The sequence below is a fragment of the Balaenoptera ricei genome, chromosome 9 (assembly GCF_028023285.1).
Source record: "Balaenoptera ricei isolate mBalRic1 chromosome 9, mBalRic1.hap2, whole genome shotgun sequence".
NCBI lineage: Eukaryota > Metazoa > Chordata > Mammalia > Artiodactyla > Balaenopteridae > Balaenoptera > Balaenoptera ricei.
The window spans coordinates 3,338,037-3,363,654 of NC_082647.1; the positions used below are offsets into that span (position 1 = coordinate 3,338,037).

The following is a 25,618-nucleotide window of genomic DNA, read 5'->3' on the forward strand; positions in this document are numbered from 1 at the left end:
GAGCTTCCTCCCCATGACTTTCTCTCCCTCCAGCTTGTGAGGACACAGGGAGAAGGTGGCCGTCTGCAAGCCAGGAAGAGAGCCCTCACCAGACACCAGCTCTGCTGGAGCCCTGATCTTAGACTTCCCAGCCCCCAGAACTATGAGAAATAAAAGTTGCTTAAGCCACCCAGTCTGTGGTGTTCCTTATAGCAGCCTCGACTAACGTGGCGGGTAAATGAGGTAATAAAAAGCACTAAAGTGCTTAGCATAGCGCCTGGCAACTAATGGCAATCAATACAGGACTGTTATTGTTACGACGAAGTTGTCATTAACATGGAGGCGGGTTATAAATGCTTAAGAAGAGAGCTTCTCACTCAGATTTTTAGTCATTTAATAATGCATACCGCTGGAGCCCTCCGGTGCCAGAGGAAAACCAGTAGCAGAAAACGTCCAATGAGGCGGATGCACACAGGCCAGCAGGCCACCCTGACGCGTTTCTTTTGGAAGCTTTACCCTCTGATGTGTTTTCCAGCTCTCCCTTCCCCAGGCAGAACCAGGCGCTCAACCTCTCAGAAAGGGAGCAGGAAAGCTGCACGTTTGGGATCCTGACTGTTCCCGGAGTCACCCCCCCCAGCACAGCACAGGGTTGTAGGATGCCCTGCCCACCTGGCCACCAGGTGAGTGCTTGACACCGCAGGCCCCCGACGGTCGCCTGCTGCTCCCCGAGGCTCCACAGTCTCTTTGTAATTTAGCAGAACCTCAAGAAACGGAGTTTAATTGACAGAGTCGGAGGAAACACCACCACAGCCAACCCCAGTGACGCAGCAGCAGCAGCTACCACAGGAACCAAGCCTCCCACGTCCCGCATACCTTCGTACAGCCAGTCGCTAAGGCCGTTGTAAATCACGCCTTCCTTCCCAGTTGAGACCACACGGATGGCCTGCTTCCCGACGTGTGCACAGTAGTAGATATTGTTTTCAAAGATAAATATCTAATTTGGAAAGAAAAAAAACATAGTGTTAATCAAGGAAGTGCTTACAAATAGGATATTCTTTAAAAATCCCAAACCAGCAATGTGGTCTGCATTTTCCTTTGCATTTATTTGACAGAACAGACGTAGTCTCGGGACGCTTTGAGGCTCACCCACCTCCAAAATCATCTACATTTAAGGTCAACTGGAGACTCAAACTCCACAGAGTTCACCCAATGTTATCATTTACCATGACCAGACAATCTGTCTGATACTCGTGGGTATGTTAACATCAAATGGCTTTGACTATCTTAGCAATTGTATTTTTCCTAGGAATTGTGACTGGTGGGCTGGGAAGCTTGAAATCTGAGATTTAGTCACTCAACATTTATGAAAAGTTACTTAGTGGGCACCGACTCTGTGCCAATCATGGGAGAATGAGGTGGGACGTATCATGTGCCTTTACTCACAATCCGGTAAAGAAGACAAACTTTAAAAGGAAAATGTTCTGAGGAGCTCTGGGAACACGTAACAGTACTACTAACTTAGGCCACTAACTTAACTACTAACTAAAGGACAGGCAAGGAGTCCCTGAGAAAGTGACTGGAAAAAAGTTTCTTTATTGTGGTAAAACATACATGACACAAAATTTGCCACCTTGACCACGTTTAAGTGCGCAGTTCAGTGGCGTCAAGTGCATTCACACTGCTGTGCAACCACCACCACCATCATCTCCTGGACTCTTTTCATCCTGCAAAATTCAAACTCGGTCCCCATTAAACACTGATTCCTCATCCCCCTCCCCCACCCCCAGCCCCCACCCTCCTGCTTTCTGTGTCCAGGAATCTGACGACCCCAGGGACCTCGTGTAACGGGAATCACGCAGCGTTTGTCCTTCTGTGTCTGGCTTATTTCACTGAGCATAACGTCCTCAAGGTTCACCCATGCTGTGGCAGGTGTCAGGATTCTGAGAAACTGGGCTTTAGGCTGAGATCTGAATGGCGAGCAGGATGAAGAAAGGGGGGCTGAGAAATTAGGTTACACGGAGGAAACAGTGTGAGAGAGAACCAGAGGCAGGCACGGGCCTGGGGAGCTGGAGGAGCTGGCCGAGAGCTCCGTGTGACCGGTCCTGCCGGGCGTGAGGAGGAGGAGAAGCAGGAGTGGACGCCCGGGGGCTGGTGGAGAGGCGGGGCCCGGCCCCCAAGGGTCCGCCCGTGGGCTACAGGACCCCAGAGGCAGCAGGAAGCCCTTGGCGGAAGCTCGAGAAGGGGAGCAACGTGGCTAGAGGCAAGTCTTCTGTGGGCGAGCCCAGGCCCGTGCAGATGAGAAGGCAGGGCAGGAGGCAGCCCGTCAGCTGCCGGGGGGATAGTGGAGACAGACAGAGGTGGACCAGCCAGGGACAGCGGGGGGATGCCCTGGGCGTGAGGAGTGAAGTTGCAGGAGAAGACAGAGTGGTTCCCCAGCCGTTCCCTGGAGCAGCTGGGTGGCCCATGTGCAGCCTGGGGTGCCCTGAAGATGCTACAGTTCTGACCTTAGGTCAGCCCCAAATTCCCTGGGGCCTGGGGGAGGGTGGGCTAGGTCAGTGGCTCTCTAATTCTGATGTGTATTAGAATGATCTGAGGAGCTCTGACATATCCTACAGCCAGGTCCAAGAGCCCAGCCCAATGGTTAGGATCTAGGGGTGGGACCCTGGCATGAGTATTTTTTTTTTTTAATATTTATTTATTTGGTCGCGCTGGGTCTTAGTTGTGGCAGGCAGGCTCCTTAGTTGTGGCTTGCGGGCTCCTTAGTTGCAGCATGCATGGGGGATCTAGCTCCCTGACCTGGGATTGAACCCAGGCCCCCTGCATTGGGGGCTCGGAGTCTTAACCACTGCGCCACCAGGGACGTCCCCTGGCATCAGTATTTTAAAGAAACACTCTGGGCGATTCCAGTGTGCAACCAAATCTATGAAGCAGTGGCCCAGGACAAATCTAATGTCTCCCGAAGCTCTTAAAGTATAAATTAGCCCGTCCTCCAGGCACTGCTCAATTCTGTCCTGTGTTTTCTGTAACTAAATTCTTTGCCTGCTACCCCCACAAGGACCTAAGCACATGATGCAAATATCCAATGTCTGTGGAAACTGAGCTATGTGGACCAAGAACAGGACTCAATCAGATTTTTTTAAAAAGAAATTCTAAAAAAGATATTGTCAGTGTCATTTAAGAGACCAGTGAGAAAGGGTATTTTGCAAGTGTAGGAAACAGCGTAAATGTTGACATTTTAAACTGAAGATGCAGAAGGGCAGCTCCCGCAGATCGCTGTCATGGAAGGCTGGAGCCGAAAGCTCTATCAAGCATTAGCTTCCTGCTCGGGACTCCTGCCTCTTCAAAGATTCACTTCACCCAGAAATGAGCTGGAAAACTTCTAGACACAAGTACACATCCTCATTCAATTTCAGGAGCTGTTCTTACGAGTTTGCCTAAGGGTAAGATGCATTATGAAATTTTAACTTCTTTTATGCGCTCTAAGCCTACAATAAATTTTTGAATCAAATCGGACCGTAGACAATTAATATTCTGAAGAAGTAAAATTTGCTATGATAGATATTAAATCCCTTTTCATCTTGGCTTTATTTTTAATGGAAGGAAAACAAAAGGAAACAAGCTCTAAGGAACAGTGTGTTTTGCTTTGAAGATGTTGACATCTACAAATGGGAGTCTGGGTTCTACACAGCTCAGCCCGCTCCAGGCCCCGCGAGGGCGTCTGCACCATGTGCTCTGGGAGCACAGCGGACCTGCTGCAGGACCTGAGCCAGTGCTGGACTCCTAGTTGCCTCAGTTTCTTTGTCTGTCAATAGAGATCAATGCAGAACGCAGCTGTGAGGCTGAGTGAACTGACAACTTCCAAGCACTGAGCACAGCGCCTGGCACGAAGTAAGGGCTCAGTAACACCTATTCTTGTTGTGGTTACTACCATCATTATACAGGTTTGTTCTGCCTGGAGAGATCAGGAGGGGCTTCATGCGGGAGGTGACACCTGAGCTAGACCAGGAAGAATACCCACATTTTCACAGGGTGCTTACGACAAAGCTCAGCTCAAAGACACACGGAGCTAAAGGGGGAGCTCATTATCTCAGGAACCAGGAATGGGATTAATTACCATAATTGGGCACAACTTAGCTTTTAGTTCTGGACAATCAAGGCCGAAAGGAAAACATATTGAACAGCTCAGTGCTTGACCAAAAGAGAGCAGCACAGCTCCAGTGGAATTATAAAATAGAGAATGCTGGACTTGAAGTAGAAACGTAAATTCTAGCTGAGACAACTAGTGTCCAGCTCTGAGCAGGTTACTTAACCTCACTGAATCTCATGTCCTTCACTACAAAATACGAGGTTGACTGGATGGTCCCTAAGGTTTCCTCCATGCTTAACATTGTTGAATCCAAAGGTCTCATGAGTGTCTGAGACCAGGAAAAGACGTTTAGCAAATTAATTAGTGATGCTATTACTACACTTGTATTTGAAAGGAGAACTATTTATCATGAAGGCAAAATTCAACATTCATAGTGAACCCAACATGCTACTATCAAGGGGGAAAACAGATTCTCTGTATTTCAGCTAAAACCCCCAGTTATCATGTCAGCCTAGGTTTCTTTAACTGACACGGTATAGCGACTGTCCTGATCTCGAGAACACACCCTGGTAGTGGGCACTATTTACTAATTGCGTTTCCCCTGGTTTTCTACTTCCTCTTTTGGGTTACCCCATTTCCTGACCAGGCACGATTTTACCAACACTTCCACAATAAACGAGGATGAACGATCCCGTTATGTATGACATTAAGTTTAATCTGCAGTGTGAAACAGAACAGTTCGGGTGGTCATGGTAGCGCCCGCTGGTTCAGCAGCGATCATAAGGAGGCAATGTATTCGTCCAGCAAATGGGATCGTCTCTGTCGTCGGCCATTCTAATCCCACTGGAAACACTGCACAGCTAACTGACGTCACTGGAACACTGCACACAGATAAGCCATGTCACCAGAACATGGAAGTTCTGTCTCTAAACCTTGCCACCCGCTCAACACATCCTTCGGCAGACTCTGGTGAAGAAGCAAACTGCTGACGGAGAGGTCGGTATGTCCTTGGGAGGCTGGTGCCCATCAGGTTCGTGTGTCCACATGGCTTTAATATCTGGGTGTACTATGTCACCTCTGGTCCCCTGAGTGGTTTCATCAACAGGCCACATAACAGCAAGTCAGAATTACCAACTGTGGCTAACAGATTGGGAAAGCCTCCTGCATTCAGAACTTAATGGCCGGTTCCCCCTGCATAGAAAGTGACCTTCAGGTAACTTTCTGTTTCTATTGCCCTGGACACCTGGTAAGGGTGGATATGGGCTCTAATGGCAGGGGATGCTATTTCTGGTACGTTGCAGCTGGTCGAGGAGAACTGTAAACTCTGGGAGGAAGCCGTCGCCGTGACCTCCCCGAGTGCACGATTCCGGTCACCGGGCACTTCCCTCTGGGCACCTGGCAGGGATTCCACACCCACCCACAGGGGTCCCGTGTACTGAGCTGTCACCGGCGGGGGGACGGGGAGAAGACCCTGCTGCACAGGTGTCGGGTGGACGGCCGTGTGGAACCCTGCGGGGGAGGCGCACCCGAGACCACCTGCTGGCCAACGGCTCCTGTCTACACCCTTCTGAGTCCAGCTGGTGCCAAGCGTGGCCTCTGTGGACTTGGAAGTCAGCACATCTGCTTGGCGGGCATGAGACCCCCCCCCCCGCCCCCCACCGTGGGTGTTTTCCAGCAGCCATCAGGCTCCTAGAATGGCCCCTGTTCCCTGGGTTCATGTCAGGAGAAACCGGGTGATGGTGGGACTTCTGAGTCGTTACCAGAGTAGTTACTGTGGAACAGTTACAAGAAGGGATATTTACCAACACTAAAAGGAGGGAGCAGTAAAACAGCGCTGGGCGTTTTTCTGAAAAGCAAACTGGCTGGTTGGAGATCACACATCAGTTCGGCTGACTATGAAGGTGGAAAACAGGGCAAAAAAAGCCACCAAACCCTGACTCTGCATATTCACCATTATTATAGAATATACGGGAGAAAGTTAAAATGTCACAATCCTACGAACCACACACATACACAAAATATGACTATTAAAATACACTTTCTTGTATTTTATTCCCTCCTAGATGAGAGAGAGAGAGAGAGAGGGAGAGAGAGAGGGAGGGAGGAGGGAGGGAGGAAGGGAGGGGGAGAGGGAGGGAGGGAGAGAGAGGGAATGTGTGTGTTGGTCGGTGGGGTATAAAACCTAGCTTTAATAAAACTAAAGTCATATAACATACACAGGTTTGCACACTGTTTTAGAATCTACATCAGAAATGTTTTTCCATGTCAGTGAGCATTCTCTGAGACATGCCTTTTAGGAGATATACCATAGTTTATTTAATTATGTCCCTATTGTTTGACATCTCTTCTGGTTTTTATTACAATAAAATTGCTCTTGTGTGCATCTTTGTACTTCACTGCACCTCTGAATCTCCCTAGGATAAACCCCTATGAATAGAAATCATGAATCATGTTCATTGTGCAATTAAAAAAAATGGGTGGAGGACAGGAACAGGTAGATCAGAGAACCACACAGAGTACTGATCATACAGAAGCGTTTATATTCATGAAGAACAGAAAGAAATCTTATTACAACGGGAATATTTTGTTTACCAAACTATCAGACTGACAAACAATACCCAAAGTTGCTAAGAATGCTGTGTGCTCTCCCGATGGGGGCAGAGACTGGCTGCACGCTCACAAGAAGCAGTCAGCAAGCCACATTGAAAGAGACTTTTCTTGTGTAGATTATGTGAGAAAGACTGCTGGAAACAAAGTATAATTGGCCTTTTCAAGCCGTATCTACAGAACCTGATGATGGTGGAAGCTGTAGCCTCTGAACTAAAGGGGAATAACATACGTGTACATGTGCAGACACATGTCTCTTCCCACGTCAACACGTGAAGGTGCTGAGAATCACTCTCCGATTACTCAAAGCTCAGTTTCAGGAACTGACCAATTTGTAGATTAAATAAATTCTTTCCTTACTCTGTTTTGCTCTCCCATTCCCTGTTTTGGCCATTCTACTGCTCAACTGGGCAAAGAAGAGACCTTCCATTATTCTAGTTTGTAACCGTGCCTGGAAAATGCAATGATGGGGGGATGGCAAAGCTGTTGATCGAGGAGGGTTTTCCAGATTCTCGGTGGTCCTTACCCAGTTTGGGAGCATCACACCAACCCCACAAACAGGCGTGCGAGCGCCTCCCATCAGCCAGGCAGGGCGCTGAGCAGTCGCTCAGCAAGCTCTCATCTGACCTGTGCAGGCGGCCAAGACTCCCGAGTCTGTTCTGTGTGAGCACGTCATTTCCCCAGTTAATCCATCGCCTGAAATTCAGCACACTTGGCTCTCATGTTGGTTCCTGCCCAGGCAGAGGTGGGACATGGCAAAATTCACTTGCTGTCCTGCCGCTGGATTTTGCCACCATAAATACAGATAATCACACCTGCCGTGCCAGCCTTGTGGTGCTACTGGGAGGATAAAAGGAGACAATTTTGCTGGCGAAAACCCTGAGGGTTACAAAGCACCTTTAAAGGAAATGCACCATTGGCATACTAAGCAGCGTCAGCCTGTTGGGTCCCTGCTACGAGGACACCCTTCTAACAGCAGGGCTCTTGCAGCTGCTCGTGTCAGTACTGCCCCCTCCGCCCTTTCCTCCAAAAATCAGTGGAAGACATCACATCACATTTTGACGCAGCAAACTAATGCGGGATTTAATGCCAAAGAGCAGAGTTCAGAGCCAAGAAAGAGAAAGTCCTGTACATAATCTAAAACCATTCTTCTTGCCAGAAAGTACTCACGTTTTTCATCCTATCGAATGTCAACCAAAATCAAGAAGAAACATCGGGAACATCACCATAAAGACCCTCTCCTCAGTGTAGCCCTTAAATGGTCAAGGAAAGGCTTCCTTTTCAGAGTCGCCCACCAAGAAAAAGCTCTCGGGGTCCTTCTCACTTGATGAGCCCACATTTGAACTTGGAGAGTTCAGAGATGTTATTTTTTCAAATCCGAGGAAAAAGTCTCTAACTGAAATTATGCTCCTGAGGAGTTGATGGCCGTATTCAGTGTCCCCTGGGATATGGGAGCTGAGCAATTTCATCTCGACCACAGAGATGTGAGGCTCCTAGCGCACCCAGGACCTCGGGGTGGGGTCGCGTCAGGGAAGCAGCGAGCGGGTGCCTGGCCTGAGCACGGGTGCGAGCACCTTCCAAGCTCTCTCTCCTCCCCGAGGGCCTCGGAGCTGCGGGGCTGCGCACGGACGGCCCGGTCAGGATAAGAAGTGCTGGGAGGGCAAGGTGCTGTAAGGCCAGGTGACAGGGCCCCCGTCTGGCCTGGGCTCGGGGTCTTCCCTGAGAATGGCTCCTGAGCTGGGATGACGCGGGGGGGGGGGGGGGGGGCAGCAGCCGTTGGCGGGAGGAGGGGCACAGGGCATCGCAGGGGAGAGAGGCCTCCGTCCGTCTGGGCAAATGGGGCGGCCCGTGCGGAATGAAGGGCCGGGGGCCGGGTCACGGCAGGCAGTGTCGGGGGCGAGGCTGGCGAGGGGGCCGGGGAGCCGTGCGGGCCCCGCGGGCCGCGTTCCTGGCTGCGCTTCCTCCTGAGAGCCGCGGAGCGCCTGGGGAGCTTGGGCGGCATCATGGTCGTTGGCTGTTTTAGGAGAGAGAGTGAGAAGGTGGTGCTGTGTTTTCCCTGACACCCTGCTGCCGTGTAGGGGGCGGGGCAGAGGGCAAGGGGTCCCGGGGGACGGTCCAGAGGGACAGCGGAGGCTTGGGCGGTGTTGGCCCAATGGTGGGACTGCAGCGACAGGGGTGGGTTCCCAGGGCGCGGTGCTGCCTGGACACAGGCCAAGGGAAGGCAGGTGTGAAGGAGCCTCCTGATCTGACAGGGCGAGTGGGTGGACGGCGGCGCCCCCGGGGCTCCCTGGAGGCAGGGCACGGGGGACAGGACAATCACGTGACACGGCCCCTGGGGAGTCTCAGGCTGGGGGCGGGACGCGCAGCAGTTACTCTTACTGTGCAAACAGCTCGTCAACCCCGAATGAACTTGAACCACCGTGGGACCTGCCTCTGCGGGCCGCGGCCGCCTAGCTGTCCTCCCCTCTGGTGTCTTTAGCTGGCGGCACAGCCCCCGCCTGAGAGCCTGTGCTGTCCACGGCAGCGCCTGGACGGGGCCGCCCGTCCCTCAGGCAGCCCAGTTCCCTGCTCCGTGGGGACGGGCACCATCACCGCCACCAGGAAACGCCACGGAACAGGCCACCGTCTGGGGTCAGCGTTAACCACCGAACGAGGTGCCTTTCTTTAGAGGGTCTGGGGGGAAGGCCACTTCAAAGCCACACAAAGGGCCTCTCGCAGGGGCATTCAGGCCGCGTGGCAAGCCCCGGAGCCCCACCTCTCTCCACAGGGCACTGCCTCCTGGGCTGAGCCGAAAGCAATCCTCAGGCGTGCTGTAACCACTAGCACAGCGACTGCCGCTCTGTGGCAACATGCTGATTGTACCAACAAAAGGACGGCTGGATGTACTGGGTTACCCGACTCAGGAGAATATCTGCTTCTGTTCTACGCCTGGATGTTCCGGCTGAGCACTTCGCGGCAATCTCCACTCCCCGTTTGCCTAGTTTGAAGCCGTCCCTCGCCCATGTCCTGTGGCTCTGGGCTGTCTGTGAGAGCCACTTTCTGCCCTGGACACCAGCACGGACACTCGCCCAAGGTGATGCAGCTTGCCCGTTGGAAGAGCCAGGATTTGGGCCGAGGCAGCGCGACTCCGGAGTCCGTGATCTGTGGCGTCTCACCGTCCGGACACCCTGCTACTCTGTAGAACTGAGGTGCAGGCTCAGAGAGGCGAAGCTTTCACCCAAGGTCACAGAGCTACTTAGTGACAGAATTAGAAATGAACCGCTTAGCCCACACGCCCGTGATTCCAGCGCCAGCAGCCTTTGGGAACCCGCGAGAATCGCTAATTCTCAGGACCCTCCCCAGACCAACCGAGTTGTAGCGGGCCCTCCGGTGACTCTGATGCACACTGCAATTTGCTGCTTCCTCCAGATGAAAATCATGAACAATTCTGAGCAACTCTGCTGGTGAGAATGGCTGGACCGCTGGGCCTTCATGGGAGTGGGTCTGAAAACTCTCTAAACGCACTGAGAGAAATGACAAATGCACTGACTGGCAGAAATCAGTCCGAGGCGCTCTCTCAATCTTTTTATACCGCAGTTAAATTCAAGCCTCATCGGTTGCCAAACATAGTCTTCTGACTCCAAAGAAGTGAATGAATTCTCCAGTATCTTCCTAAGGGGATGAAAAAATCCATTTTTTTCTTGGTAAGTTTCCAGGCCTTTTCGTGTACAGTCCAAACGTAAGGCCAGCAACGCTGCCACTGAAACACCATTCGGGCCTTCCTGGTTGGATCACCTGCATCGCACCAGGTATGTGAAGTGTGCAGTGTCTGCTCTGAGGGTACACTGAGGCCACTAACACCGTCCCAGACACGCCAGCTCAGCCCTCTCAGACACATTCCCTCCGATGCTCCCCGGGTGACTGGTCTTCGGACTTCGTTCTCCAAGGTGATGTGATAAACAGCCGACCTCTCTTCAGCCGCTGGGGGCTCACTATCTGGTCTGTAGATGATGCGCGGTCTTGGAAAGTCCTCTTTCTTTCGGCTCTTCACCTCCCAGCTTGTTACCGCTCCTCAGCGTCTCCCCAGAGGGTGGGAGTGGGGGTCAAAGACAGTCCAGCTCAGAAGCCCGCCGCCCTTGGCATTTATGCTCAGGAGACATTTGCCGTGGTTCTGCTGGGACCGGCTCCGGGCTACACCGTGAAGTCCTTAGAGATGATTTCTGCTACCTGTCACACTCTCGTCAGTGATCTTTTCTATTATTTACACACCGAGACAAGAAAAGATGAATGGACCCAGAATAAAACCAGAAAATTCACAAGAAAGATGCCATGGGTATTAATTTATAGAAAATAATCAACTACTAAATACATATTAATTTAATCAACTATGGGATATAATTAAATACATGCTGATTTAAATAGCAATGCAACTGAATTACGTTAGCAAAGAGTTTTGAAAATTCGTAGAAACAGCAATATTTTTTTAATGATACAGCCTGATGTTTTATGCAGTAAATATATGACCGATTAAGCACACAGGAAACAATTTGTAAATGTATATCAAGTGCCTTAAAAAAGTGTTCAATACTTCAATTAAGAATATCAATTGGCAAAAAAAAGTGTTCATTTTTTTGACTCAGTAATTCCTCATCATTTTAGGCGCAAAGATATTCCACTGCATCAACTGTAGTACTGATTTTATAAATAGTCTAGATGTCCAACAGGAAAATGATTTAATTTTTGTAAATCCATTCAATGAACTATTATGTAACTGTTAAAAATTATGTTTCGAACAAATATTTAATTGTATAAAATGCTAACTGAATCACACTGGGCACAAAGTTGGGATATATAAAACTAATTAATATAACTATAAAATAATGAACAATAATTATTACAACTATAGTTATTATTATAACTGTGTTTCTATTCTTGGAAACAAGATTAAGAGAACACACTAAAATATTAATAGTAATTGTCTATGGATACTGGATCTATTGGTCCTTTTACAAGAAGTTTTTTCCCCTATTTTTTATATTTTTTACTTTCTATAGTTCGTATTACTTTTACAATGGGAAAATAAATAATAAAAATTAATCAACTACCTAAAATGAGCCTGGCACCAGTCCTGGGAACTGGGGATAAAATAATGAACACGCCAGCATCCTAACCGCCAAGGGGTGTCATATATGATGGGAAAGGGGCTGGAAACAAGCATTCACTGTACCAGCTGGGTGCACACAGAGGCGGGGGAGCCAGCAGGGCACAGAATCCCAGCCTGCGGTCCTAGGACCTCAGAGAGGCCGTGCTTTCACTTTCGACACCACCCCTGTCACTCACTGATTGCTTCATCGCTGCCTCTGTCTGAAATGAGTCCCTATGTCAATGGCTAATTCATATTAAAAGCAATAAACATTCCAGAGACACAGAGAAGACACAGTGAGCACCTCAAGCCCTGGGGCATCGAGGCTTTGCTGCTCCAGGACCAGCCCTAACTGGGCACCTAAGTCACCGATGACAAAGAGACCTCAGCATCTTCCCACCGCTGCGGCTGACCTCAGCGTCTGGTCCCATCCTCCGACGCCCGGGACTGAGGCTGGAGGGACCAGACAGGGCAACCCTGAGCCTGTGCCAGGCATTTCTGCCCTTCCATTGCGGTGGGAGCACCGGAGCCAGCCCCTATGCAGACTCTGACTGTCAGATGCCACACACGTCTCTAGAGGCCTCTGGCTGGGGAAGGCTGAGCAGGGGCCGGGGAGAGCGCTGAGCTGCCAGTGGGCACACGGGTGTTTGTGGCAGGAGTCGAGGGGAACGTACATCTCCCGAGGGGGGCAGCAGGGAATCAGGGCCGGCTCCACCACCCGCCAGATGCCCCAGACTAACTTTCTCACCCATTAGGTGACCTTGCGTGTCTGTGCAGAGCACTTGGGAAGGTCCCCGTTAGCAGTCGACATTCCACGTTCACATCCCCTCTAGCTCCTAAATACTGGGATCTGAAGCCCTCAGTGGAGCCGCTAATTCCAACATCACGTGAGACCCAGTGATGAGCACAGGAGTCAGGAACCTTCTGAAAGCCAGCACCATGTCCCCCGCCCCCCCTCCCTCTGGGCAAGGCTCTGCCGTCCTGCTGGAGCCCTCAGGCCCGGCTCGGCCCTTCCCCCTGCAGACCTCCCCCTGGGCTGTCACGCAAACGTGACTCTGACCCTCAGGGCGGCCCTGGGATTGACCCCACGTGTGCTGGTCCCTGTCATTCTCCTGTCACCTGCCTGGTGAGAGTCCCCAGGCTGCTCGCCCCACACCACCGGCCACAGCTCTTTCATTAAACAAACACTGGGACGTCCCTGGCGGTCCAGTGGTTAACATTCTGAGCTCTCAATGCGGGGGGCACAGGTTCGATCCCTGGGTGGGGAACTAAGATCCCGCATGCTGCACGGCACGACCAGGAAAAAAAAAAAAAAACCACGAATGTGGCCTCACGGGGATCTTTAGTTACATCCGCCTATAAGCCCCTGGGCGGTGCCGCTTTGATCCCCAGCTGGAGGAAGATGACACGCAGGGAGTTTAAGTGATTTGCCCAACGTGACAGGCGTGAGCTGAGGTTTGGCCCAGGCTGCCGGCTCCAGGATCTGGCTCTGTGGCCTCTGGACCAGGCTGCCCCCTCCGACACTCACACAGTTTCCTCTGTAATTGGTGTTAAAGAAACGTGTGTAGGAACTCAGTCACCAAGGCCACGCATCTCAGGGTCAATCGCTTAGAGCCAGGCCGATAACCTCATGGCCAGAGATGCCCCATCCACTCAGAGCCCCGCCGCTGACACCCTGCGTCGAGGCCTCTACTGCGCCCTCTTCTCCAAAGCCTGTCTCAGCAGCTCGGGCTGCTACAACAGGACACCACAGACTGGGCCGCTTAAACAGCAAACATTTACAGCTCACAGCTCTGGAGGCTGGAAGTCCAAGACCAGGGTGCCAGCAGGGTTGGGTTCTGGTGAGGACCCTCCTCCTGGTTCACACAGGGTGTCCTCTTGCTGTGTCCTCACGTGGCAGAGAGAGAAATCACCTCTCTCGTGGTTCTTCTTATAAGGGCAGGAATCCCATTCATGGGGGCTCCACCCTCATGACCTAATCACCCCCCCAAAGCCCCCCTCCTAATACCACCACACTGGGCATAAGGGTTTCCATATGTGAATTTGGGGGACAAACGTTCAGTCCATAGCAATGCCTTCCTGTCCTGCTCTGCAAAGCCCATGTCTACTCCGCCTCTTTCAGGAAGCCTTCTATGACTACCTTCACCTCGCTTCCTCTAATTCATGAATGCCAATTGTAGCAACCACTAAGCACAATTCCCTGTCTTAAAGAACAGGGGACTTAAGACTCTTTAGCTTCTAAAATTCTGTAATAACTTTCCTAGATTATGTCATGTGTATAGTCTTGTCCAAATATTAATCTCCTTTACGCCACAGTAACGTCCTCGCTTTTTCCTTTATCTCGTACAAACACTGGCACAGCTCTGGGCAAGCACAGGGCTTATGCTACGAGTCTGAGCCGCCTGGGCTCTTCGCTCCTGGCCTGGGGCCCCACCAGCCCTCTCAGCTCCTGCAGGCTGAGCGGCAGGTGCTGCACTGGGCCACAGGCCACACGCGGCCCTCGCGTAATCCCTCAGTGGGCACCAGCATCTCAGACCGCAGCCCCACACAGAGAGTGGGGGGCAGCGGGCGGGTCTGGGCCCCCTCCCACCTCTCTCCAACTGTCACTCGCCGGCCACAGACCCAGGGCACATTTTAATGACAAAACAGAAGCTGCCTTTTGAAATGCTGTCCAAGGTGGCAAATCTGTTTTTCAGGCATATTGGGAGCACGCAGGGAAAGGTGAATTAACTGACCTAATCAACGAGATGATGTAGTTGGACAGGATCGTGTGTAGGCATGTGCTTGGGGAGAGGGAGGAGGAGATGACTGTGGGCCGAGGGGAGGGGTACCGATGCCCCTTGTGGGTGGCTAGCAGGTGAGCCAGGCTAGCCCCGGTGTTAGCACTGAACGCCCCACAAACACCGGGATGGCCTGCCACCCCGGGTTCAGGTGACTCGTAACTGGTGGGGAGGGCTCAGCTGATCTCCATTATTTATATCACGGGTTGAAAATTTCTGGGATGATCAATGAGAAAAGTCATGTATATAAATCCCCAACTCCCGTATCTTCTTATACAGCTACACACATCCACACACGAGCCTTCATGCGTGTCTATGTACATCTATTATGATGACACCAGGGATGGTGCTTTAGGGGAGTCCCTCTGTTTTTGCTCAGGCTCAGCCAGAACCTTCCAGGGCCTTCTAGACTCACAAGGAGCCACAGGACTGGGACAGGTCACATGACAGGAGCTCGGCCTGGAGCTGGGGGCAGAGGGGGGGTCTGGAGATGCTTTAGTTATCTGATGTCACATGTTGGGTTTCGCACCAAAGGACACACTTAGAGACAGATGTGGCATAACTGCTCTGGGAGCACAGCTTAAGGAGCCCCAGGGCTCTGCCGGGTTCAGATGGGGCTGCGCCCGCCAGGGCCTCCCACCCACGGGGAGGCTGGCTCTGCTGAACGAGGACAGCATTGAGCTCAGCAGGGAGCATCAGATGGAATATTTTAACATGCAGCCCATCTTCTGTGGTGAGCTTGGTAATTAGCACTTCTGGAAAATCAGTGCACTCCGAAATGTTAGCAAAATGAAAATGTTAATTAATAAAGCAAAATTTCAAACTCCTTAGAATTTCAGGAGACACAAGCTGCAAACTATCACTAGGAGTTATGGAAACGGGACTTGAAGGAGATTTAGCAGAACCACCATCAGGAGGGTCCTCCTTCAGGGCATCACGTTGCTTTTCCTTACTGGGAACCAGCGCATGATAGTAACCCCAAGGGAACAGCTGTACAGGCAGCCCCTGACTCATGATGGTTCTACTTATGGTTTTCCAGTTTTATGATGGTGTGAAAGCGATATGCATTCAGCAGACGCTGTACCTGGAATTTTGGAATTCGCTCTTTTCCCAGGCAGTGCTGTGTGGTCTGACCTCTCTCTCTCTCTCTCGATGCAGGGCAGCTGCAGTCAGCCGTGCGATCGCGGGCAGGGGGTGGGGGCGGGTGGAGAACCATCATACACTGACAACATACATTCCAGACCCAGACGGCCAGCCTGCTCTTCACCTTCAGTACAGTGTCCAATAAATTACACGAGACAGTCAACACTTTATTATAAAACAGGCTTTGTGTTAGAGGATTTTGCCCACCTATAGGCCACTGGAAGTGCTCTGAGCATGTTTAAGGTGGGCTGGCGAAGCTGTGATGTGTGGTAGGTTAGGGTATTCCATGCATTTTTCAGCTTAGGATATTTTCAATTTACAATGGGTTAATCGGGACATAACGCCATCGTTAAGTCAAGGAAGATCTGTACTCCAACCCACATTAAGTTTAGAGGCTATCACCTTATAAAAATTCCTTTTAGAGGAGCCAAATTACCACCCTTTAATCCTAAAAAAGACCTCTTGAAAGGCAGAATGTAACTGTCAGTAGAAAAATAGAGATAACAGTTTTCAAATAAAAGTGGCACAAGGAGAAAAGGGTGGTGAGTAGATGTGCTTTCAACGCCTTGAACCTCTAATTAATGAGGTGACTGCATCTCTATTTAGAATCTGCACAGACACCTAAATCACGTAAGTGATCACTGAAAAAAACCCCAATTCCCAAAGCCCGGAGAATGACTCCTATACATCTTGGTGCTTCTTGACCCCAGACATTTATTAAATGATTTCCCTCCAAATGCTGGAAAATGTTTTATGCACATTAGGATACAACCTGAAAGACAAAGGTGGTTCCAACGAGGAAGGGAAGTCGTGGTAATCCCCTAATCTGGACCATAACAAGAGCCATTATTTATTGCCTTCTATGCACTTTGTGTGGTTACTACTACGTGATTTGATTATATATTACCCCAGGTTCTCCCAATAATCATGCAAAATAGGCATCTTAATTATCCTCGTTTCATGGATGAGGAAACTGACTTAAGGTCAAAAAAGCTAATAGGGTCGCCTGGCTCCAAAGTCTATGTTTTTCCATTTTATAATTTTCTCATCATCTGAGCAAAAATTATATCTTTGGCTCAGATTCAAGATGCTATTAGATTTCTCCTTCCACATCAGTGGCCAAAAAAGGGAACTAACATTTACTCCATCAAGGAAGGCTGCACATTAGTTGTTTAAGTAACCTTCATGGCACCGCTGGCGGCCTTTCTACCCTATTTACAGATGAGAAACCCGAGGCTCTGAGGGGTCATTAAAATCATACATTCCTGAGAGTGGCGGGCTGGGTTTCAGTCCAGCTTGGGCTGCTTCTAAACTCTGCTCTTTTCGCCAGAGGAGTGGCTCCCAGAGTCTGCTTAACTGCCAACCACCTCCATGATGTTTTTGGATTTTGATTTGAGCACCACTAGTACTATTATTTACGATATTTTTTCCAATCATTTCCCTTTAGATGTAAACAGGTTTCATTTACAAGGGACATTTTGTCTCCCTAGCGTAAAGGGAACACCAGTATCCTTAGTAGTGAAGAGGTGGTAAGCATAAACACCAACAAAACAAAACATTATTTCTAATTCTGTCCAGGTCTACTTAAAGACCTGGACCTGAGGTGTAGCTCTCTTTGTTACAAAGGGAGATTAGGAGGTATTAGGGGCTGTCAAAGACTTTCTCCTGGTCTATGAGCCAAAGTTTGAAGGAGAATTGAAAATGGAATAATTTCCTTACTACCTATTGATACTTCAATCTTCCTAAGCTCTCTCTCCATGCAGCACCTACAATCCTGCCCCAGACCATCCATCAAATGCTCACCACTTTGTTCCATAACATTAAGGAATTCCACGTAGCTAGTGTGGAGAAAAACAATCTTAGGAAGGTGTTTGAGTTGCATCAAAACACTTTAAAGTTGCTTCTCACAGGTCGTTTCTGCCCAACTAAGATGGCGTATTATGAAGCAAAACAGTGAAAGATGTTCCTGGCTTTACCAGCCTTGCTTTATCTATTTGGTATAAATAGGATGGTGGAGCCATCAGGGAACACATAGCAGCTGGTGGTCCTTAAGGCTGTGGGTTGCCTGGCAAACAGAAGGCGCTCAAATACCATTGAATGAATGGGGCTTATGGACATTATCATGAGGGAAAAGATATGAGAGCAAATGAAACCAGGGTTTTTTTTTTTCCGTCCTCAACATTTTCACTTATTGCAGGTCAGGTTAAAATGAGAATAAAGGCAGCTGTAAAGGGGAAATAACCACTGGCCTGTCTGTAAAGTACATGCAGAAGCTGACTGGGGAGGAAATCAGCCCCTTCTGGTACCACGGAATCGGGAGGGGCCCATTTGGAGGGAACTCCCAGCCGGGTGGACCATTTCTCCTTTTCCCTTAGGCTGAGACAGCTGCACGTATACAGAAAACACAGAGCACTGTGGGTCCATGGACATAGCTCACTTTTTTTTTTTAAATAAATTTATTTATTTTTGGCTGAGTTGGGTCTTTGTTGCTGCATGCAGGCTTTCTCTAGTTGCAGCAAGCGGGGGCTACTCTTCATGGCGGTGCGCGGGCTTCTCATTGCGGTGGCTTCTCTTGTTGTGGAGCACAGGCTCTAGGCGCGCGGGCTTCAGTAGTTGTGGCACGTGGGCTCAGTAGCTGTGGCTCGTGGGAACTAGAGCGCAGGCTCAGTAGTTGTGGCACATGGGCTTAGTTGCTCTGCGGCATGTGGGATCTTCCTGGACCAGGGCTCGAACCCGTGTCCCCTGCACTGGCAGGCAGATTCTTAACCACGGTGCCACCAGGGAAGCCCCAGCTCACTTTTCTTTGAAGTTTGTGATGGAGAAATTACTGCAAGTCAGTATGAAAAGCTGTGGTGTCTGCGTGTCCGGTCTTGGAGGAGCCCCCCCAGGGCACAAGGATTTATCTAAAACACTGCTCACTGTTCACGGAGGTTCTGTTGTCGCATTTATCATCTGTGCTGCTCCTAATGGAAAGCAGCCTAACGAATCTCACCGATGGTTCCTTCTGGATGGATATCAAGTGAGTGACAATAACCTAGGAGGCTGAGCACACGGATGCTTTTAAAAGATTTTTAAGTTTCATATGTTCATTTTGATGAGAATCTTAATAAAATTAATATGCCATATTCTAGACCTCCAGATGACTATCAACGATGTCTTAGCATCTTTTTAAATAATTAATTAATTAATTAAATTTATTTTTGGCTGTGTTGGGTCTTCGTTGCTGTGCGCGGGCTTTCTCTAGTTGTGGCGGGCGGGGGCTACTCTTCATTGTGGTGCGCGGGCTTCTCATTGTGGAGCATGGGCTCTAGGTACATGGGTTTCAGTAGTTGTGGCACGCGGGCTTCAGTAGTTGTTGCTCGCGGGCTCTAGAGCGCAGGCTCAGTAGTTGTGGTGCACGGGCTTAGTTGCTCCACGGCATGTGGGATCTTCCCGGACCAGGGCTCGAACCTGTGTCCCCTGCATTGGCAGGCAGATTCTTAACCACTGCACCGCCAGGGAAGCCCCCATCATCTACTTTTAATTCCTGACTTTACGTTTACAAGCACATTAGCGTCAAGTGACACTACTTGAGTTGTTGTGAGAAAAGAATAAAAGTGAATTTGATGTGTAAGTAATACAATTCTGCCAAGCAAAGCAACAATAATATCATGCTCTGTTGTTCCAAAGAAGGTTTCTCAGCAGGTCAAATGAAAAGTCATGGGAAATTGACTCATAACATGGCATAGGGTAACACAGGTGTGAAAAAGAAAAGGCAGGAACAGTCAGTGCTATAATCACCAGCACCATAAATTGGTATCACTCCTTTTAAATTTGTTGATTTTACAGATTTGTTGAAGATAATTGGTAAATTATATATATATATATATATATATATATATATATATATATATATATATATATATATATGTTATGTAAGTTTATACCGAGCTTTGTGTTTGTACCTAAGTACCATTTTAATGAAGTGATTTAAGTCTAATTCAATAATGTATTTACCATACTAGTAGATCAATTTTACTCACGAATGTCGATGCAAAAATCGTAAAGAAAATGCTGGTTTAAAAAAGCGAGCAGAATATGTATGTATATAAGAAAGTTGGATTTATCTAATTGGATTTATCCTACTAATGTAAGGTTGGTTTTCTGTTGATCAATACAGTACTACACTGACAGATTAAAGGAGAAAAGCCACATGGATCACCTCAGTAGATGCAGAAAACACATTTCAAAATTCAAAATCCATTCAAGATAACGAATAATAGAACACAAACCACAATAGCAACAACAAGAATAAAACAAAGAAATAAACAAAACCTCAGAGCAAACTAGAAATGGAAATGACTTTCCTTAAACTGGTCAAGGGCATCTACCAAATAAGTCTGCAGCAACTTCACACTAAATGGTGAAAACTTGAAAGCATTTCCTTTATGATCAGAAACAAGACAAGGATCAGAGTCCCACAGTTACCATTTTATACCACTTGGCATTAGTGGCCTTGGACAGCACAGCAAGACAGATAAGGGAAGCAGACCGAGCAGGGTGAAAAAGGAAGAAATAAATTTGTCAGCATTTGGAGAGGATAGGATTGCCTAAATCCTTAATCCAAAGAAATCACAAATAAATTTTTGGAATTAAATGAGTTTAGCAAGGCTGAGGGATATGAAATCAATATAAAAAGTCAACTGCAATTCTATTCACCTGCATATATAAATTAGAAAAATTATATTTAAAAAAATGAAATATATGCAATAGTTCCAAAAATATTCTAATACCTAGGAATACATTTAAGCCAAATAGTTGCATGAAATTTATTAGAGAAGATTGACTTTAGTGAAAGACATGTTTTGAAAAAGTAAATAAACTGTCAACTATACCATGTATTGGAAGGTTCAATAGCTGAAGTTTATAAGCCCTCCCATAACTGGTGTGTAGATTTACTGCAGCTCCGACTAATTGCCCAAAAGTGTTTTTAAAAGCACACACACACACACTACCCAAGATAGCCAAGACACGCCCCATGAGCAACATGTACATCTAGTACAATAGATGTAGCAATACCTACTGCCAACAGGTATGATGTCATACCTATTATAAAGCTATGATAATTAAGAATGTGTGGTTCTGTCACATCAATAGACAATAGACCAGTGGGACATAGTAGAGAGTCTGAAACCAAACCTACACATACAGGAAAGTGGATAAATAGTAGAGGCAGCCCTGAAGATCGGTGAGGAAGGAAAGGAAGATTTTTTTCAATAAATGGTTCTGGGACAGTGATTATTCCTATGGAAAAATAATTGTAAGTCTGCTTCACACCCAACCCCCAAGTCAATTTTAGGTGGATTAAAGACCTATTTTGAAAGATAAAATTACAAAAATGTTAGAAGACATGTAGGAGGATATGTTCTCAGGGTAGCAAAAATCTCTTCAAAAAGACATAAAAAATGCAAACCGTAAGTGAATAAATTTTATCTCATTGAAATTAACATCTTTTCCTATCAAAAATATATCAAAATGAGAGTGAAAAGACAAGCTGTAAAATGCAAGAAAATATTGGCAATAATAAAATGGAAAAAGAATTTGGAATATATAAGGACAAGGACCCACTGTATAGCACAGGGAAATATATTCAATATTCTGTGATAAATCATAATGGAAAAGAATCTGAAAAAGAATACATATATATGTATATATTACACATATATATATATATAAAACTGAATCACTTTGCTGTATACCTGAAACTAACACAACATTGTAAATCAACTCTACTTCAATAAAAAAAGAAACACAACAGATTTCTGCTTATTAATTTTGTAAAAAAAACACTACATAAAGAAAATGTACATATCGATAAGAAAGGGACACGCAACCCAAAAGAAACATAGGTAAGGCGTGAACAAGCATTTTACAGAAGATGTAATATAAACAATAATTACACCTGTAAAAAATGTTCAACCTCATTAGTAATCAGTTATATGCAAATTAAAACCCACAGAAACTTTGGCACATGTGTACCAGGAAATGAGCAACATGTACGTAACAAAACAAAAAAAAATTTTAAACTAACTAGAAATGAACTGCATATCCATGGGCAGGGGAATGGATAAACTCATTGGGACATATTTGTACAATGGACAACCAAGTCGCATTGAAAAATGTTCAATTACAGCTACATGTATCACAAATATCTACAAATATCACAAACGGTGTTGAGTGCAGAAATCAAGGAACAGGAGTACATACAAGGTATGGCAATAGTTATTTTAAGTGAAAACCATAACTGATATATTGTTCAGGGATTCATCAGCATGTGGTAAAACTTTTAAAAAAATAGCAGGAGGGCTTCCCTGGTGGCACAGTGGTTAAGAATCTGCCTGCCAATGCAGGGGACACGGGTTCGAGCCCTGGTCCCGGAAGATCCCACATGCCGCGGAGCAACTAAGCTCGTGTGCCACAACTACGGAGCCTGTGCTCTAGAGTCTGTGAGCCACAACTACTGAGCCCACGTGCTGCAACTACTGAAGCTCATGCACCCTAGAGCCCGCGCTCCGCAACAAGAGAAGCCACCACAATGAGAAGGCCACGCACTGCAACGAAGAGTAGCCCCTGCTCGCCACAACTAGAGAAAGCCCGTGCGCAGCAACGAAGACCTAATGCAGCCAAAAATAAGTAAATAAAATAAATTTATAAAAAAAAAATAGCAGGAAAGAGTAAAGAAAATTCAGAGTCTGGTTGTCAGGTGGGGGAGGGGAGTGAGACCATGTTCCATGTTCCATGCTGAGTGGAGGGTGTGTGGGTCTTCATTTTATTATTCTTCATACTTCATATATATTCTTTGCCTTTACAAAGTATTTCATTAAGATATAAAAATGCATCTGAAACAAAATAGTTAAAGGTAGAAAACTAAAAAAAAAAATGTTTAGGTCCCCCCCGGGGAAGGGGACACTCGGAGTTTTATTTGTTTAACCCTCTAGAAAGGCTCTGCACATCACTCAAGTGTGAGTACGTCCCACTGGACTAATGCTCTGTCTCTTACAGAAGGAACATTTTATTCCGGTTGGGGTTTAGTGCCCGCTCTGGGGCCCTGACAGCTCATTTATGGAAGCTGCAGAGATTTCAGACGGAAATATCACAGTTAGGTCAATGTTTCATTTCCTTTTAGGAGGCGAGTAGGGAGAAAGATAAGTGTGTTAGATTAATTACACCAGCGGCTGTATCAGAAGACAGCCAGTTTCTTGATATTGCAAAAATGTTTCATATGGGTGGCCTTGAATACAAATAGCATCATTCCCAGTAATAACACTTTGCATTTTCAGGGCATTTAAGGGATTTTCAAAGACTTTTCACAGACATGAACTCATGTGGTCTCAAGATAAGTCATTCTGGTTTTTCAGCTGAAGACACTGAACCCAGACGTACAGTTTGGTGTAGAGAAAAAAGCAGGACTTGGGTTTCTGTTCTGATACAATCATTAATACGTGATCTTGGAGAAACAACTTACATTTTCTGAACTTCAATTTTCTCACTGTTAAATGGAGATACGGTGAACAAAAAAGACAATATATGTGAAATGTCTGTCTTGGTAATTGGTGCCTTGAAAGCCCTAAATAGAGGGTTGCTTTATTATTAGCTATTATGTCGCAACCCAAGCAGCCACGTAGTGACAACTTGCTGTCTGAAATCTAGCACTTTTGTTAGTTATGGCTGTCTTTTTAGTAGACTTTATTGTTTATAGATTTGATTGGAGAAAATCACAAAAAAATTAACATTGCATAAAATGTCTATCAATGTGGGCAATGACTCCTCACCCAGAGCTAGAAGCAAAAGAAAACACAGTAATTTGGTAACATCCTGATCCTAACTTTGAATTGAACTGATTGGCCAGGACCAAGGCGACCTGCAGCGCAGTCAGCATCTGCCTGGATGTGCCCACTGACCCGACGAGGGGCCGCCGACATCCGGAAGTGAAGGTTTCATTGGGAATGTTCTAATGACTGGAGAGTTCATATGCAACACGCTCCTTTGCTATAGGCCTGGTGATTAAAAACATAATCTTACAGATTCTTTGTTTTTTCGTGAAGTTGGCACGGTGTCCACGAGGCTTCAGAGTAATTAAAGAGACCACGCAGCCCCCACCCTGCCTGCCGGCATCTGAACCCGTGATGCTCAAATCTGGCTGCACATGAGAAGCTCCTGGGAGCTTTGATATTTAGCAGTGCCCAAGCCCTGCCTGGTGCAAACACACCAGAATCCCTGGGCGTGCAGCCCAGGCACTGGTCTTTATGAAAGTCAAAGAGTAGCTAAGAATCACTAGTTCAAACAATCACCTACCACCATAACCCTTTGTTTTCATTAAATGTGTACCAGACCGTTGAACGTTTGGCCAATAAAATTGTAGGATTGTTGGAAGAAAGGATTTACAGACTCTGCCACCTCATTGGGAAATTACAAAAACACTGGCACATTTCCTTATGACACAGGAGGTGAAAGGCAGGCCTACCAGCTGCTTGACAGGCTGCTTTGTTATGACACTGATTTACTGTTCAGATACGATTCAACAGGGATGTGGGGAGATGACTGAGGCCACAGAACAATGAAATGTGCTACAGTGAGGTTCTGTTATGTTTCATCAGCCTAGAATTGATAGTTCACTTCTCCACTGACTGATGAATTTATGCTTTTATTATTCTGTGCCTTTTGATAGGAAGAACTTGGAGTCAGTTAATCTTGTAATGCAATAACAGGAAATTTAAAAGACAGAATTCACTAAGCAAGTCCACCACGAACCTTGTCCTGGGGTGATTAGAACCATAGGAAATAGAGAGCAGTGACTTCAGAGCACATCTTAATGGCTCAAATTCCGTTAAACATTCACATTTCTCAGCGAATTTAGAAAATATGAGCTTGTACGGCCATGGAGAAAATTAGTTTAATGAAATAAATACATGTACATGCAATTATAATTTTTTTTTAATCTGGAAATTTGCTGGAATTTCCCTGAGCCTGAGCTTGAACGTCACGTCATGGGTAATTATAACTCATTTGGAGGCTGCAAAGGTTAAGATTTAAGGGAGGTATGTTACAAGTTACAGCCTAAGATGGAAGGCCAGTTACAACAGGTGAAAATACAGAGAAAATATGACAAATGCACCTCAGGTTTATGCTTATATCAGAAAAGGTAACTGATTTTCACTTTGGGTAAACAATACGCCTTAAGTAGCAAAAATAAACAAATGGGACCTAATCAAACTTATAAGCTTTTGCACAGCAAAGGAAACCAGAAGCAAAATGAAAAGACAACCTACGGACTGGGAGAAGATATTTGCAAACGATGTAACCGACAAGGATTTAATTTCTAAAATACACAACAGCTCATACAACTCAATAACAAAAAAATGAAACAACCCCATCAAGAAATGGGCAGAAGACCTAAATAGACATTTCTCCGAAGAAGACATACAGATGGCCAAAAGGCACATGAAAAGATGTTCAACATCGCTAAAAGATGTTCAACATCGCTTATTCGAGAAATGCAAATCAAAACTACAATGAGGTACCACCTCACACCGGTCAGAATGGCCATCATTAAAAAGTCCACAAACAATAAATGCTGGAGAGGGTGTGGAGAAAAGGGAACTCTCTTACACTACTGGTGGGAATGCAATTTGTTGTGGCCGCTATGGAGAAGAGTCTGGAGGTTCCTTCAAAAACTAAAAACAGAGATGCCATATTATCCAGCAATCCTACCCCTGGCCATGTATCTGGAAAAGATGAAAACTCTAACTCAAAAAGATACATGCACCCCTATGTTCATAGCAGCACTATTTACAATAGCCAGGACATGGAAGCAACCTAAAGGTCCAGATATTGGAGGAATGGATAAAGAGAAACGGACAA

General features: G+C 47.0%; 1 protein-coding gene across 1 annotated transcript in view; it reads right to left on the bottom strand.

The window, feature by feature from the left end:
• The window catches only part of DPP6 (dipeptidyl peptidase like 6), a 586,350-nt gene that overhangs the window by 184,413 nt on the left and 376,319 nt on the right, over positions 1–25,618 (bottom strand). The window contains exon 8 of the mRNA XM_059932967.1: positions 853–973. Coding sequence (XP_059788950.1) covers positions 853–973 — 121 coding nt within the window. The remainder of the gene's footprint in view (positions 1–852; positions 974–25,618) is intronic.